At 32.4% G+C, this 17,997-nt stretch overlaps 1 protein-coding gene across 7 annotated transcripts in view; it reads left to right on the top strand.

The window, feature by feature from the left end:
• The window catches only part of LOC135127922 (uncharacterized protein), a 187,137-nt gene that overhangs the window by 141,650 nt on the left and 27,490 nt on the right, over positions 1-17,997 (top strand). For all 7 annotated transcript variants that reach the window (XM_064054620.1, XM_064054621.1, XM_064054619.1 and 4 more), the window contains one exon: positions 7,961-8,043. In XM_064054620.1, the coding sequence (XP_063910690.1) occupies positions 7,961-8,043 (83 nt within the window). The remainder of the gene's footprint in view (positions 1-7,960; positions 8,044-17,997) is intronic.

The following is a 17,997-nucleotide window of genomic DNA, read 5'->3' as shown; positions in this document are numbered from 1 at the left end:
TTTTTTTTAATTTTATGCATATTAAAACTTATATGCTTATTTAATGCTTTTTTCGACGAATATGTGTTTTAATGCATATTTTGTTCAAATGCCGGCCTTGTCGGGATGACAAATACTTGTTAGTTAGCCGTATCGTATCCTATGCATTTTACCTGGACTTGACCATTGAAGTACACTTACTTAAGACCCTTTCTGTGAATAGGTTCCGGTCGTTTGTAATAAAATTTTATTATAGGATTGAAAAAATACTCCATAGATTTTATAACTTTAAATCCTTACTTCCGTTGATAATGAATTAAAGCCTTTAACCAGATGTTCTTTTTCGGCATTTTGCGGCAAGACCGTTGAAGATTTTCTAGAAAAAAGGATTATTGTACCCAACTACCTACCTTAAAATTTTTCTAATGGAAACTTTTAAGTAAATGAACCGTTTATTTCACAACCATCAGTCTATCGCATCTATCGTAGTACAGTGTTATACGTGGTTTTCCCTTGTTACATGTTGAGTTCTTTTTGGTAATATTACTAATATTTAAAAAAAATGCCGAAAGTAAAATATTCCACAGAGCTTGTGTGAAAACCGTAAGCCCACTAATTTTTTTTTATCTGTTTTCCTTTGTTAATCCTGTATATGTACGTTGTTTTAGATTCAAAGTGATAAAAAATATAACGTGACGCAACATGTCAGAACGACTCTTCATGTAGAAAGAAAGAAAATGTTTGAAGTTTCTAAAATTAAACAGCAGACCATACATGAATCTGTTGCATCTACTTCCACAAAAGATGAGCAGTTTCAGTTTAATTTCGATTTATGTAAAATGATGATCCAGTCCAATATACCTTTAAAACAATTGGAAAAAGGCCCTCTTCAAGAATTTCTTGAAAAACACTGCAATTGACATATTCCGGTTGAAAGTACTCTCTGAAAAAATTATGTAGGCCCAGTGTTTCAGCAAGTTTACAACGAAATTAAACATCGCATTGGAGATAATTATTTATGGTTCGCTGTCGATGAAACAACCGATAGTTGTGGAAGATACGTGGCAAGTTTAATTGTTGGAATCTTAAAAGAAAATTTCCCTAGTCGAGGGTATGTAGTAAGTTTGAAAATGTTAGATTATAGATCGTTATATGTTAAAAGCAGGGAATAATCTAAAAATATTGTACTCCAATTTAATTCACTCTACTTGCATTGCACACGGTTTAAACAGAGTGGCTGAAGGAATACGTTTACAGTTTCCTACTGTTAATAAATTAGTGGCAAATGGTAAAAAGATTTTTGTTAAAGCCCCACTAAGAGTGCAACATTTTAAGGAAAAATTTCCAAACATACCATTGCCCCCAGAGCCGATTATAACGAGGTGGGGAACATGGTTACAGGCCACATTTTATTATACCAAATATATCAAAGAATTTGAGCAAGTAGTTACGGAGTTTAGCGAAGATTCTTCTCAATCGATTAAAGATTGCATAAATATTTTGGAAAACAAAGATTTGCGACAAGATCTAGCTTTTCTAAGAAGCAATTATCAATTCCTATGTGAGGTAATAGAAAACTTAGAAAAACCCAACATGTTGTTGGTAGATGCCATAAACTTAGTGAAAGAATTTAAACAACAAGCAAACGCTGTAAGGGGTGATATTGGTACTAGAGTATCTCAAAAACTTGACGAAGTGTTAAATAAAAATGCAGGTTTCGGTGTTCTTTCCGACGTTGCTCGTGTTTTACAAGGCCAGAAGGTGGAAAATTTGGAGTTAGATTCAACATTAGTTGCAAAATTCAAATTTGCGCCAACAACGAGTGTGGATGTTGAACGCACATTCTCCAATTTTAAACACATTTTAAATGATCGGCGAAAAAATTTTACAGTGGACAACTTGGAACATATTACAATCATAAATTGTTTTAAAGAAAACTGAAATACGTGTGTAAAATATAAAGTCTAGATAAAAATAATATTTTATCCAAAGTTCTAAGAAGTGTTCTTTGATTTGTAATATGATTATGTTTTTAATGCTTTTTTGCTTAAAAAAAAACTTTTTTAATCTTTACATTATACTGATAAAATAAGAATTATACAATATTATATCATTACTTAATATTTAGAACATTTTGTTCCACTGTGGTTTAATTAATACTTTTAGTCCTGTTTCGAGAAGACAAACTCATTCAAATCAAACTAATTTCTACTTGACATTCTTTCGATGTTTAAATATAAATAAACACTTGAGGTTCAGATTGATATTACCTAGTGCTGAAAGATATTTTATCCCGTTAGTTATGTGCTTTAAATATATTTTACCCTGGTTTTTGACTTTCAGCGGTTACCATAAAAGGAAAATCGTAAAATCAAATTTTACAATTTTTTTTAAAGAGCTGGATTTGTCGGATTATACTTATTGCATTCAGCCAATTTATTTAATCAAATTAAGAACCTCATTTTCTAGAAAATGTGAGACTACCCACGTCTTCATTTAATTATTATTAAATATGAATTATAATAAAAATCATATTCAAAACATTTTGTTCCATTGTGGTTTAATTGATAATTTTCGTCCCGTATTTTGAGGAGACAACTTATTCAATTTAAACAAATTTCTACGAGACATTCTTTCGATGTATAAACATAAATCGAAGTTAAGCATGTACAATTTTTTTTTATAATTCTTCAAAGAAGCGGAATATGTTGGACTGTACTTCAAGAACGAGGGAAGTTCTATCGAAGTAATCGTACACCAGTTTTATACACTGTAATATTGTCTGTTGTATTATTGGTTTGTTATTAGTGTTACATTGAACCTAACGTAATTGATATATTAATATCTACATTAGACGAGCCCTATTTTTATATTCATTTATAGGGGTTATTATCAAACAAAATGAAATCGGGCTACTAGGTAGTTACTTTTATGTCTTCTCGACATTCCACGACTCCTAGACTACAAAAAAATTGGTCCTCCGTTCTCGTCTGTCTGTCGTCTGTGTCGATTTTTATTAAATAGTTAATTTAAACTACCCTACCAAAATTGGTCTAATCGATTTCTCCAACAATTTGAAGATATCACCTCAATTTTTCTTATTTTTTGTAAACACCATTTAAATTTTATAAAATAACATACTCTTGTACTTGTGGTTTATGATTCCGTTTTGATTTCTTTACCCCCCACACCACAATAGCGTGTTTGCGCAAAACATTTTCTTATGCTTACACTTACCCTTATAACGTATGTCTTATAACACTCATAATCGTTATATCTTATATTGACAACAATAGAATTTTTTTACAATGTCAGTCAGTGTCATTTAGAACTCTAATTATGTCGCAACTGGAAAAGAAACTCTTTTTGTATTAACTGATGCACTGAGTAGTTCTGAACATCTTCTATATTATCACAAGTCGCCAAAATTTCTAAATAATTCATATGCAAAATTAATTAATTTACGTGTCAGAAAGTCAGTTCTGCTTGCCAATGTAAGGTCCTAAGCCGTCAGCATAACTGTTACAATTATGCTTATAACTATAATTATAAATTATAAGTGTAAGCATAAGGTAAACTGCATAAGAAACTGTTTTGCTCAAACATGCTAATGTGTCCAAACTGTGTTACAACCTTTTGTAAGTGAGGGTAAATCCAATCAAATTGTATAATTTTTCAAAAAAGGAGGATTTGTTGCATTGTACTTCGTGCGCGAGGAAAGTTCTGTTGAAATAATCTTCGACCGATTTCTTTTTTCTTCCCAAGAGTAAGCTAAGGGAGTATTATAAACGAGTCCATTGGGCCACTGTCTACTTTCACATTTTCTCGTTGTGTTATGATCCCTAGTGTACAAAAGCAGTAAAAAATTATACGTCTTCCGTTTCAATCTGTCTGTCTGCGGTCCGTGTGAATATTTGTTAGACAGATAATCTCCGAAACTACCGGACCGATTGTATATGGTACTCCTAGTTCAAAGTGGTTTTTATGACAAGATAATAAACATTATCACCTCATGATTACCCTAGTACGGACAATATGAGTTGAATAATAAAGTATGGTCCTGCAAGGAACCGACTAGTTTCTTATTTATGGCTAGGGATTTACTCCATTGTCCCCATCATCAACTTCGACACAATGGACCTATCATAAAAACCACTTTACACTGGGAAGACAATACATGGTATAACGCTAACTAAACTTTGTCTAGTCATTCCTACCAACAATGCGATGACGTCACCTCGAAATTGTACGAAATAACATAGTGTAGTTTATTAATTCGTGTTGATTTTTTACCTGAGAAAAAACAAAAAAATTAAAGTTGTATAACAACACTTTACAATTTAATTTTGAAACTGCAAAACCGAATGCTCTGAAATTTTGTAGACGTTTTAAGTTATCATAAGCATGGTAAATTTTGCACCAAAAAATATAACATATATAAATACATCCTGTCGAGGTTGTGCAAAATATGGTGATGATGAGTCTATACATTGGTTTCATATTTTTTAGAATTGTTTATTCCGTGTGTCTCAAAAAAATGAATGACTGAGCCTGTTTATTTTTTTGATTAAATCCGGATTGGCTTACTCCACTTTCCCGAAAACTTGGCAATACAACATTAGTTAATGATGTCAATAGATAATTTGCGTAGCACGTTTCTTTTACATTTACTTTAAGATTGCATACTTAAATATATTTTTTTTAACTTATAGGAGTTTTCATAAAAAAGATTAAATTCGCAAAATCAAATTGTATAATTTTTCGGAAAACCTGAAATTGTTCTGAAATAACCTATTTATTTACCGTTTTTATTTCAGGCATATTTCACACAACTAACGATCCTTTTAATCAAAAACAGTAGAGTCTGTTTTTATAACCTCTTTTATTAATAATAATATAATGAGTACAACAGATGTGATAATTAGCTCTTTCGAAGTTCGAGACGAAAATGCCATTTTTCGAATATTACCTTATTTTCATTTTTACTTTCAGAGCTTAAACTAACGAAGTAATTTTCTCGCCGTTTAATGACCCCTAGAGTACTAAAATACATGATTCCCGTTTCCATCTGTCTGTCGTCTGTCTGTGTCGATTTTTATTACACAGATAATTTCCTAAATGACTGGAGCAATTATTGTCAAATTTTATGTGTATTTGAATAATATCACGTAGATGGTAAAACACTAACAAAATTTGTCTAGCCGTCACCAACAATGTAATGACGTCACTTCAAAAATTTATGCGTAATTAATGTGGTAAAAATTTTATAAAACTAATATAAAAGTCCTTTTGATCTTTGCCCTGGGCATCCAGATTGTTGGAAAAAAACAAAATTATATATAACAACATTTTATAATTAAACTTTTAAACCGCAAAATCGAATATTGGCAAATCGTAAATAAAAAAAAATCCGTTTGTTCCTTCAAAAATTTATGACGTCATCCAAACACTACCGAATTATTGTATCTAAAATTTGCGAAATATGAGTCTATATTCTTATATATCAATGCATTTATATCTTTTTTAATTACATGTCCAGATGGCTCAAAAAATTAATGAATGGATTTTAGTGATCCCGAAAATTTTGGAATACAGTACTGTTATTATACATTTTGTAAAATTCACTTGAAACCTATGCATAATAGCATCCTTCTTTACTTTTACTTTAACGCTGCAGACATATCTTTATTTTAATTTACAGAGTTTATCTTAAAAATTCGCAAAACTATTTTGAGTGAAATTTTCGAAGCCACATGGTACCAAATTGGATGTATGAAGAACAATAATTTTTTTTGCTCACAGTGTTTTATCATTCATTCAGGTTGAAAAATTCATGTTCAGTAAAACCTTCATCACACTAGCTATGTTTGATTTTCCACAATAGAGTGTGTTTTCAGACATTTACTATTCATTACCGTTAAAAGCCACGTAAGTTTGTCAGGAAACCTTTTTATTGAGAGTTAATGCATCTATAAAATTGTGACGTACGTTTGAATCAATATTAATAAACAAGGAAGGTCTGGCGATAAAAGAATGATGAAAGGAGTTCTAACATCTTTTAAATATATAGATAGATCCGTTAACCTGACAACAAATTTTATTCAATGTTTTTAAGAATACTAAATATTTTAATTATAACAAACAACAAAATTATCATAACGTTACTGTTTTATAAATTCCATTCGTAATTTTAAAAATGGTTGTTAGTGTTAGATTTTGCGTGATAAACTTTGAGAGCCATCCATTCCATAGATTTCTCAATTGATTGTAAACCTGAGTTGCCCAGTTTTGATTTTTTTATATACCTACATCCATACGATTACTGAATCAGATGTATAGAAGCATATTATTTGCACATTCTAAGTAGGATCGCCAAATTAATATAAATTTGTTTATGCAGTGATATTTTTGGAAGCATTATTCAGTTTTATTAAGCAATCTTCATTTCGGAATATATTTTGAGTAACCCGACTTTGCTTGATAAATCTATCTTTAGCATAGCGATAAATAATTTCAAACACTATGTTCACCATCGTTGTAATAGCCAATGAGCAGCAAGGATAATTTATTATTCATAACTCTAAGAAACAGCTTCTGCAATCCTAGAATTCGACTCAAAACACACTCAGAATGTCTCTATTAGCACGTTGAGAGATACTTGAATATGGAACTGTAGCTTTGAATGACATCAGGGAATCATACTGGAACAACTTAACGCTAAATATTTGTTTTTTTTTTTGTTTGTCCGTGTACCATGTATAAACAGAATCAGATATTTTTCGAGTCCGGTGTTCCATTAAGGGATTAAATATGGATCATCCGTTAGAGATGCCAGTTGCAAGCACGTACCTACACATGTTTTTTTTAACCAAAAAATCTCCTTTTTTTTCTGAGTTCGTGCTTTTCGCATCAATCCCGTGCATGCTCACATGCACGTTCTATTTTTCTCTCATTTCTTTTTTTCCGGGAGCTTTCGAAATGCATCCGACATGTTTCGAATCAATCACCGCACTTTTCCGCTCCATCAATTTAAACGCCGTTATTGGATTCCAATTAATACGAGCCGAACAAACCTCAACTCCTGTTTCACTCGCTTTGGAGCAAGATTCCAATCTGGAAGCCCTGAAAACTTCCCTATTTACCGCTATAGATTCTAGTGAAGTTTCCACCGTAGAGTACGCAGGAAGACGAAGTTTTATTATTGTTTTGAGGCGTAGGCGTGCTCCCGGAGCGACAAAATTAATACTTTCAATGACTGAATCTTTAGTATGTAAATTTGAAGAGTGTTTGAGTTTTTGGTCACGTGGCAACCACACGTGCTGATCGATGGAGCAAAAACACAGTGCGGACAGGTGTAGCGAAAAATCTCCCGGAAAGTTTTATTTGAATTTATAAAGTGTTTAAAAGCGTTTCGGTGTAAATTCCTGGCCAAACGTTTATTGGTCTGTCGGGTTCAGATTTCAACTTTTGCATAAGTGGACAACGAAGTTTGTAAAGTAAAACAAACTTTGTACAACTTTAGGAAAAAGCAGCGTGAAAAATGAGCGGGGAAGCAGATGGCGGCGTTTTATTTCATGACTCTGTGTAGCAAACTTCGGATAAATAGTAGTTCTTGGTGGAATGATATTGTTGGAAAACTTCATAAGCAGATATGTTTGAGCAAACTCGGCTGAACCGCATAACGATATCAGTTTCTCGAAAAAATCACTCAACTTCTCAGGCATGCCGCAAATTGAGTAGTAAACCGCTCTACAATCTTGAAATATTTATTGGAGACATTTTGAAATCGCAGACGATTTCAGTGTTCTGATCGTCTAATTTAAAATCCTCAATGGCAAAAATTGATTTTTATTAAATAACAGCCCCTAGAGAGTTTGTAATCGGCTTATACATTATTAACGAAATTCTCGCTGACGTTCAGTCTAAACATTAATCCACCCCAGTTACAAACTCACTAATGTTCATTTTTCTTGTTCGACAGGTATTTTCTTCATTCTGCCTTGCATCGATGCCTACGCCAGGGTGGATTTGCGTACGAGAACTTACGACATCCCCCCTCAAGAGGTAAGAGGTTTAGTGGTATTTAGAAGAGAAGATTAAAATCAACTTAAATTAATGAAAAAGTTCTGTAACATACGCGTAATCCTGAAAATTAAGGACGTGATTGTCAGTTTCGATTTAGACGGAGGTTTAGCTTGTTTTTTATCAAAGCAAATATGCACAGCACACTTTTTCGAATAAGTTGTTTAAAACAATGTAATTTATTTCGTTAATGGATAAACCATGTAGCGATACTGAATAAAATATAATTTATACTTTTGTTTTGCACATAGCAACAGTTGAGCCGTAAACTCGCTGTTAATATTTTTATTTAATATTTTTTCCGGGAGCTATGCCCGGATTAAAATATACGTTTCAGTACTGTGCGCTCAAGCGGAAACTTAGTGCGCTACGTTCGGTAGCGTAATGCCTCAGAGTATACTTGCTTTCCAACGTGATCGTTAATTGAATTTAGCCGGTTGAACTCTTCGGTTTGCTCTGTTTTGTAATCATTGGCACATTTTGGATCGCTACTTTTTAAAATTTCAACGGAATATTTGTTTTTGTTTGCATTTTTACAGAATTGGCTTTCGTATTTAATTTGCGCTCTTGGAAATGTTGTTTTGTTTTCATGCTCCGTTGCTGTCCAGAATCAAAATTTTGGATCATTAATCTTTACAAAATTGTATTTTTTTTACAATTAATCGACTACGGGCACTTTTTTACATTTATTACGGAAGGTCTGCAAATTTTATCACAAATAAAACCAAAAAATTCTAGACAATCTAGCAGGAATATTAGACAATTTTAAACAATTTAGGAAATATGATAGAACTTGATATACAAAGTCTAACTCACACTAAATATCTAACAATTACATTTGGATTTACCCTGAGCACACAAAAGATATTATTTGGAATTTAAATAAACCACAAAAATTTTGGAACTGACCTCCATCTTTGTGTAAACACACCTTAAACCTTCTACGTTTATTCTCAAATATATTTTGAATCATTTTTTGATTAATTAATATTCTTTTAGCAGTTAATATATATTTTTTTATTTAAATGTAAATTACAGAGTAAGGGATTTATCCTATAACCACTCTATACAAATTGAATTAGAAATGGAAGGTAACGGAATTGATTTCCTTTTACTCCCCGAGCGTAAGCGAAGAGTATTGTCATTGTCAAGAGTGGATGGGAACATTTGGAAATCGGGAATTTTTCAGAGGCGCCGTAATTAAATGAAGTAAAATTTCGACCTTTCAGGCGTCGGTAAATTTTTAGACTCCCAAATACTTTCAAATTACTTAAAAAAAACACAGATAAGTTCTCGAGTTTCTTTCTAATTACTTCAAAAATAAGACAAGGGATCTCCGAAATTCTTTCAAACTATGTTAAAAACAACAGACAAGGGATCTCCAATATTCTTTCAAACTACATAATACATACATTAAAAGAAAAATACAAGGAGTTCCCGAGTCTTTCAAATTACTTCAAAAACAAGGTAACCGGTCCCCTAAACTGTTTCAAACTACTTCAAAAACAAAACAAATGGAGTTCCCGAGATTCCTTCAAAGTACTCCAAACACAAGACGAAAGATCTCCGAAATTCTTTCAAACTAGTTTAAAAATAAGACAAGGGATCTCAAGATTCTTTCAAACTACTTCAAAAATCAGGCACAAGGGGTCTTCGAAATTCTTTCAAAGTATTTCAAAAACAAGAAAATATAGCCCCAAGATTCTTTCAAACTACTTCAAAAACAAGACACAGGGGGTCCCGAGATTTTTTCGAAGTACTTCAAAAACAAAACAAAAAGGGTTCCCGAGGTTCTTTTAAACTACTTCAAAAACAAACCAAGAGATCTTCTAAATTCTTTCAAACTATTTCAAAAACAAAGCAAGGGATCCCCAAGATTCTTTTAAACTACTTCGAACACAGCACAAGAGGTCCTCGAGAGTCTTTCGAATTATTTCGAAAACAAGTCAAGCCAACCCCAAGATTCTTTCAAACTACTTCAAAAACCAAGAACCAGGGATGAACGAGATTTTTTCAAACTACTTAAAAAAAAACAACTGGGGTTCCCGAGATTCTTGCAAAGTACTTTAAAAACAAGACGAATTCTCAGAAATTCTTTGAAAGTACTTCAAAAGCAAGAAAAGAGATCCCCAAGATGCTTTCAATCTACTTCAAAAACCAAGCAAAAAGGTTCCCCGATATTTAATCAAACCACTTCAAAAATAAAACAAAAGGGTTTCCCAAGATATCTTCGAAATTCTTTCAAACTATTTAAAAAACAAAAGACAAATGATCTCCGAAGTTTTTTCAAACGACTTCAAAAAGAAGACAAGGGGTCCCCCAAGATGCTTTTAAATTACTTCAAAAACAAAATAAAAGGGGTTCCCTAGATTCTTCCAAACTACTTCAAAAACAACACAACTGCTCCCCGAGAGTCTTTCAAATTATTTCAAAAACAAGACAAGCAATCCCCAAGATTGTTTCAAACTACTTCAAAAACCAAGAACCAGGGATGACCGAGATTTTTTCAAACTACTTCAAAAACAAAACGACTGGGGTTCTCGAGATTCTTGCAAAGTACTTCAAAAACAAGACGAATTCTCCGAAATTCTTTCAAACTACTTCAAAAGCAAGAAAAGAGATCCCCAAAATTCTTTCAATCTGCTTCAAAAACTAGGCAAAAAGGTTCCCCGAGATTCTTTCAAACCACTTCAAAAATAAAACAAAAGTGTTTCATAAGGTTATTTCAAACTACTTCTAAAACAAAACAACTGAGGTTCCCTAGATACCTGCAAGGTTCTCTGAAACTCTTTCAAACTATTTCGAAAGCAAGAAAAGCGATCCCCCAGATTCTTTCAAACTTTTCAAAAACAGTGCAAAAGGGGTCCCCAAATTCTTTCAAGTTACTTGAAAAACAAGTAACTTGAAAGAATTCCCAAGATTTTTTCAATCTGTTTAAAAAAACAGGTAAAAAGTTTCCCGAGTTTCTTTTAAACTACTTCAAAAACTAAACAAAAGGTGTTCCTGAGATTCTTTAATAATACTTCAAGAGATCTTTGAAATTCTTTCAGACTACTCCAAAAAGACGACAAGGGGTCCCCAAGATTGTTTTAAACTACTTCATAAACAAAACACAAGGGGTCCTTAAGATTCTGTCAATTTACTTCAAAAACAAGACACCTTCGGAATTCTTTCAAGCTACTTCAAAAACAAAAGACCAAGGATTTCCGAATTTTTTTCCAACTATTTAAAAAACAAAATAAGGTGTCCCCAAGATTCTTTCAATCTGCTTCAAAAATCAGGCGCAAGTGATCCCCGAGATTCTTTCAAATTACTTCTAAAACAAGCCAAAAGATCTCCGAAATTCTTTTAAAATACATCAATACTAAAACACAAGGAGTCCCCAAGATTCTTTTAATCTTTTTTGTAAACACAAAGGATGCCAGGGATTCTTTCAAATTACTTCAAAAATAATACACAGAAAAATCCATGAGATCCCTTCAAATTACTTCAAAGACAAGACATGAACCGATGGGATTATGTATCTGGAAATCGGAAATTTTCCAGAGGTGCTAGTAGCCCTGGAACACCTGAGCGCAGTATCCAAATTTTATATGCTTTGAAATGAAGTAAAGTTTCCGCCTTTCAAGCATCGGTCTAAATTTTTACCGTGCTGGTTCAGCAGGTTCCATCTGCCTCTAGTAATCGAGTCCATTGGGCAATTAGCTACTGTCATGTTCCTCGACGTTTCATTATCTGCGAACTGTCGTCTGTTTGCTATGTCAATTTTTGTTAGATAGATACTTCTGAAACTACTAGACCGATAATTGTTAAATTTTATTGGTACAATAGGAATATTGTGTGGATGGTAAGACGCTAATCAAAATCACCAACAATTTGATGACGTCCGCTCATTTTTTGGTCGAATCAAGAAGACATTTTTCGAAGGTATAAGAATACAGTAATATCGCGCTCGCCCATATTTAATACCAATAAAATAATAATTATCATAATATCTCGTCCAAAATTATATTCCGCCCGTTTTTCCTCCATTGTAGCTTAATTAATTAAATTAGCCCTCTCCTCCCTTTTGAGGAGACAAAATCGATCAATTTTTTTTTTGTCTTGACGCAGATGCATGTTATCGGAACGTGCTAATAATTGAATTATTTCGAAATATAACTTCAACCAAAATGTGTAGATTGACATATTCCGATAAATGGAACCATGCTTTGTCAGAATAAAACGATGTTCGTTCATATAGAAATTTGTTCTAATCTCGTCCTGGTTTGGAAGGTCTTTCTGGTGATTTATCTTTATTCACACTTCCAGTTGTTATAAATTTATCAACCACGAGCTTTACTCTACAAAGCTTTTCATTTCGCACATTTGAAGTTTAATTTGCTTAGTAAAGTTTTGATATGTAACTAAATTTGGAAAACATTTTTGGACATAAGACATAAAAAAACGTATCGACACCGCATAATCAATTATAATTTACTAAAGCAAATTTTGCGCATACAGTAAAGTTTATAAGGCAACAAAATGTTGAAGTTATAAGTGACTTTTAAAAACGATAATTCAAGCAGCTAAACTGGATGCGGAGTACCAATAAGTAAAAAAAAAAATACAACAAAAAAATTAAACTCAGCTGTGCACGGAACCGAGATTATAAAACTTGAGAATAGCAGGCTTTGAACGTGTTTAGCGAGGAATTAATGTGTGAAAAATATTTTGATTTAATTCCTGCTTATTCCTTTGCAGCTGCGACTAACTGGGACGTAATGAGATCGTTTTCAAAGTTTAAAGCTATTTTAACATCAAAACAGAACCAGTTTATAGAAGGAAACGTAGCGAGATTTACCGCCATACAATTTTATAATACATACTCGTACAAAAGAAACGATTACGAATTTTCTGGGAATAAGGCTTGCCCCGAAAATTTCTCCACGATTTTTAAATTTTTTAATAATGAAATTTTGATTTATTATTACCGAACCTTGTTATCGGAGTCCCTGTTACCCTAAAAATCTTATGATTCCGAACTCTGTTATAACAAGTTTTATTATACACCGAATCCGATTATACTAAATCCCATAATACCGAGTCCTGCAGAGGAAACCACATTCTCCTGCTACATAATCGGGACAAATTTAAAGTCTGAAATTTTGATAGCGGATATTCAGATTTTGCTTGATACTTCCGGAGGGGACAAGAATGACGTTAATCTTCTGTAACAGATTCGGGATTATAAAATTTGTAGCAGTAGATCGTTATCCTACCTATATTTCATTAAACGAACGCCGATCAGGCAATGAAACACCTTAGATGAGAGTACTGTGGTCCTAATTCATTATAGTATAATATGATAAAAACAGAGACTCACGCCAGAATAGCTTTATTGATGAATCTATTAAGTTCTATAGTTCCTTTTATAAATTATAAAAGCTTCACAGCGGCAATATCTGACTAAATCACACGATCAAAATTGCGTTACAATTTTTACACCCACAAGTAGTATAATATTTTATAATTTATTATTATAAAAGTTATATTGTCGATTTTTAAACCCACAAAACGTAAATTTTAACGCTGAAACCGGAGCAAGGTGGACAAATGTGATTCCCTGCTACACCTAAACAATTAGCCATAGAGAAATGAAATTTTGGACAAACATAAGATCCTATCAACCTAATTATCCCAAATCGTGACACATTCGCAGCTTACTGTACATAATCACAGGGGTATCTCTCCCGTGGCACGTAAAAAAGGCTAAGCAATTAATAAAGCTGTTACTAAAACCACGTTAATTAACTTAATGTACAAAACATACCTGTTGAAGTTCCGGTAATAACCGCATGCATTCGACAGAATGGCAGTGAACAGGAATAAACTTCCAAAATTTAAAATATCGATGTAGCAATATTTAATAACCTTCAAGCTGGGAATCGTTAATGGCTTTCATTAATCATCCTGGTAATGGAAACATGGTTAAAATATCAAGTGATATGAATTTTTCTTGAAAAATGCTCAACTATACAGTTTTTAATTCCAGTAGAAGGAATAGATGCTTTTTAATTTATTCAGATACAGATAAACACAAAATTGAAAAAATTATCTAGCTAATAGATTACAGATAATTGTATTAGTTTTTTATCAAGATCAAGATAACAGGTAAAAATTATGAAATATCAAAAACAAATTTGTCTAATTTAATATTTCCTATACAAAACTAATAGAGCAGTAGAATAACTGCAAAATTTATGTTTTACTATTTACAATCATTAAATCAGTATTATTATTTCTAGAATATTTTGTAAATTATTTGGAAACAGCATTTAAATCAATTTGTTACGCTGGCATCTTTATTTCAGTTTATGTACCTTCAGTTCTATTATTTTTACACTGATCGGGCACTAGCATAATTTTTGAATTAAGTGTTGTGATAATCCAAACATCCCGCCTTAAATTGACATGTGAAAAAAAATTTGAAAGGCCGCGAAAATTCAAAAATTTGGCCTTGGCTGTGATCGTCTGACAAAGTGGAACCTACGTTGGGTTATTTTTTATTGTGGCGGAATGCGTTCAGATGCAAGTGGTGGACCCCAAGGTTAGAAAAGTACCGCTAAATGAAACACAAAATATATGGAGGACACAAAATTATGTATCCCTCCACTGACAAAAGAAAGAAAAAAAAAGCTGCAACTAAGTTGTGCTGGTTGAAGGCATCTCTTAATGCTCAGCTACAAAAAAAACTTGCCTAACTCGGAATGAAATCAAATTAAACGTTCTGAATCAACGCAAATATCTAAATATCGCAAATTTAATAAAAACAGAGAAAAATCTGAAGTAAAGTAACTGGATGCATATTATTAAGGACGTGTGGCGATAAATTTAAAATTATGGCAGTCAACAAGCGAACAAGATTTGAATAAAAAACTCTGCAGCGGAGCGCACGTCGACAGCGGAATCAGAACGCTGTAAGAGTGTGGCGATCGAACTATATCAATTTTATTCTAGAGCACAACAAAATTACCCATAGTAGCACGACGGAGTTTGGGACTCCTGGTCGTGGCTGTTCTCCCCCCACGACTAGCAAGCACTGCCGTACGAGCAGGCCGTTACGATCGCAAACTCGTGGTTGAGTCCCGGCTATTGGGCCAAGCCGACAGCGTCACGTCATTCCGACCGCCTCTGATTCCCATTCAAAATCTGCGCCAGCTCGGCTAGGAATCGCGCCCTTCGTTTTTGCCACGTGTTTCGCAGTTATTTAACATCAATTCCATTTAAATGTTCAATTTTTGTGACTCTGATATTAAACTACACCTGAACAAGTATCAAAGTTTAAAAAAGGGCAATAAACAACATTTAAAGTCGCCATACTCTCACGTGAAATTTTAAACAGGAAAGAATTCTTATCTGAGATTAAGATTGGATATCAGACAGTTTATATGATGGAAACATTAATAAACAAAATATTTACATGGTCAAGAAACTGGAAAAGATTTATAAAACAAAACAAAAAAAAAACAATCTGGTGTGAATTAAAACATGCAGATAAAAATATTACGTGAAGTTAGGATTAGGAACGGCAGAGCATGAAAATTTACGTTTAATTTAAATTATACAGAAAAGAAAATTACTGAAGTTAAAATGGTGAGATAGAAAAAAAATTATATGAGATGAAAAAGTGGAAAGCTAACAAAATTACATGAGGTAAATATTTTATGTCCATTCGAGTTATTGGTTAATTTTTAAAAGTTCTCCAATTTTTCGATTTGGAAATTTTTCAATTTTTTTTTTGTTTCTTCCACTCTTAAACTTTGCAATTTTTCGATTTAAAATTTCTCGAGTTTACAGTTTTTAATTTTAAAATTGAAAAAATCGAAATTGAAAAAACAAAACTATAAAATCCAAACATCCAAAACTCGGAAAATTGTAAGAATAAAGAAAATGAAAAACCGAAACGAAAAATTGCAGACCAAAAATCTGAGACGAAAAATTAAAGAATCGACGTTTTGAAAAATCAAAGATCGAAAGTTTGAAGAATTAGACAAAAGAAAAACGAAAAATTGCTGTATAAAATCGAGAAAATGAAAATTAAAAAATGGGGCAAATGAAAAATAAAAATCAAAAATTGTAGTACAGAAAAATTGCAAAATTGAAAAACTGCATATCGAACAACTGAAGAAACGAAAAACTGAAAAATTCGGAAGTGAAGGAACTGAAAATTGAAAAAATTAAAGTTGCAAAAACAAAAAATTATGAAACCGAAATATTAAAAAATGGAAAAATTGTGATATCAAAAAATTCTAAAAAAATTTTTCGATTTTTCGACTTCTTGATTTTTTCATGTTTCGATTTCGCGATTTTTAAATTTTTCGATGTCGATTTCGATTTCTGGATTTCTCAGTATTTCAACAATAATTCATCTTTTCGATTTTTGGCTCTATAAATTTTTGGGTTTTTCGATTTCGTAGTTTCTCGGTTAACCAATTTTTGAATTTTTCATTTTTCACCTTTCCGATGTCTCGATTTCTCAATTTTTCAAATAGTCAAATTTTCAATGTTTAAGTTTGAAGATTTTTCAATTTGGGATTTTTCAATAATTTATTTATTCGATTTTTCAAAATTTTGCGACTTCCTATATCTTACATTTTTCGATTTTTGGATTTTGGATTTTTCGATTTGTTGATGTTTTGATTGCTCGATTTTTTTAATTTTCAATTTTACGAATTCTTAAATTTTAGATTTTTCACTTTTTTTTGTTGTTTCGATTGCCCAATCTTTCGATTTTTTGATTTTTCGTTTTTCGATTTTTCAAATTTTGATTTATCGGATTTTTTAAGTTTAAATTTTCAATTTTTCGATTTCCATTTCTCGATTTCTCAGTTTTTCGATTATCGGGTCTCCAATTTTCTAAAATTTAGTTTTTTCAATTTCGATTTTCTTAATTTTTCGATTTGTTGGCCATCGTTTACATTCCTCAAACAAACACAAAAAAACATAGCAGACAATCTGGGGGTTCAAAATAGCGTCGGACGAATGCGTCGTTAAAAAAAATGGTTCAAAAATATGTCACCCTGAAATGTGTTCAATCCTGTGGCGCTGTGCAAATAATGGTCTAAATCAAAGGAATAAAATGCACGTCCCACATGACCCAAAATGTTGTTAACTTCTTCAACGAGATTTTACAGTTCAAACATGTGCTCGGTTTGAAAATACTCTTTCAACATGGCCGCTGTCAGAACAAAGAATTTATCTGATGCTAAATTATGCCACACTTTATCAACGATTAAAACAAAGAATTTACATTATGTTAAATTATACCACACTTTATCAAGATTTGAACAAGGAATTTACATTATGTTAATTGATGCCTTAATCCAAGTGATTGATTACTTAAAACGATTAGCTTTGAGATTTTAGATCGTGAACTGTCTCCAGCTTATCCCAAACGAAACACATGAAAAATAAACAACACAAAATGTATCCAGCGTTGCGAGGTGATATAATTTTCGACGTTGTGAGAAAAATGTCTCGGTGATGTGATGAAGATAATCATGATAATTGTCTAAAGGGAAACATTTTTAATCCCCCTGTACCTCAGCGACGATATTATGAATTCTACTGGTCTTTACGGTCTTTTCCCAGAGTGGGGCAACGTTAAATTTATTTAACTGCCGTAAATCAACTATTAGCAATCTTGTGTGAGTAATTAAGAAGTCTTATAATATAACACTTGAGTATAAGCATCCAGAAACTTTATTCATAATTTGGTAAATAAAGGATAAGTCGTGACTAAGTGAATTTCATGAAATTTCCTAGTAAGTGCTGTATCTAAATAATCTCAGGACCGTTAAATTCTGTCAGACGTAGGTAACGATTAAAATCCGAACATGAACTGTGAATTTACAACCAATAAAACAAATTTACACCACGTGTTAGCGTCGGTCG

This window comes from Zophobas morio, unplaced genomic scaffold, assembly GCF_036711695.1.
Source record: "Zophobas morio isolate AGI-343-1 ecotype UQ-CSIRO unplaced genomic scaffold, CSIRO_AGI_Zmor_V1 ptg000012l, whole genome shotgun sequence".
Taxonomy (NCBI): Eukaryota; Metazoa; Arthropoda; class Insecta; order Coleoptera; family Tenebrionidae; genus Zophobas; species Zophobas morio.
This window is presented reverse-complemented; position numbering and strand designations above follow the sequence as displayed.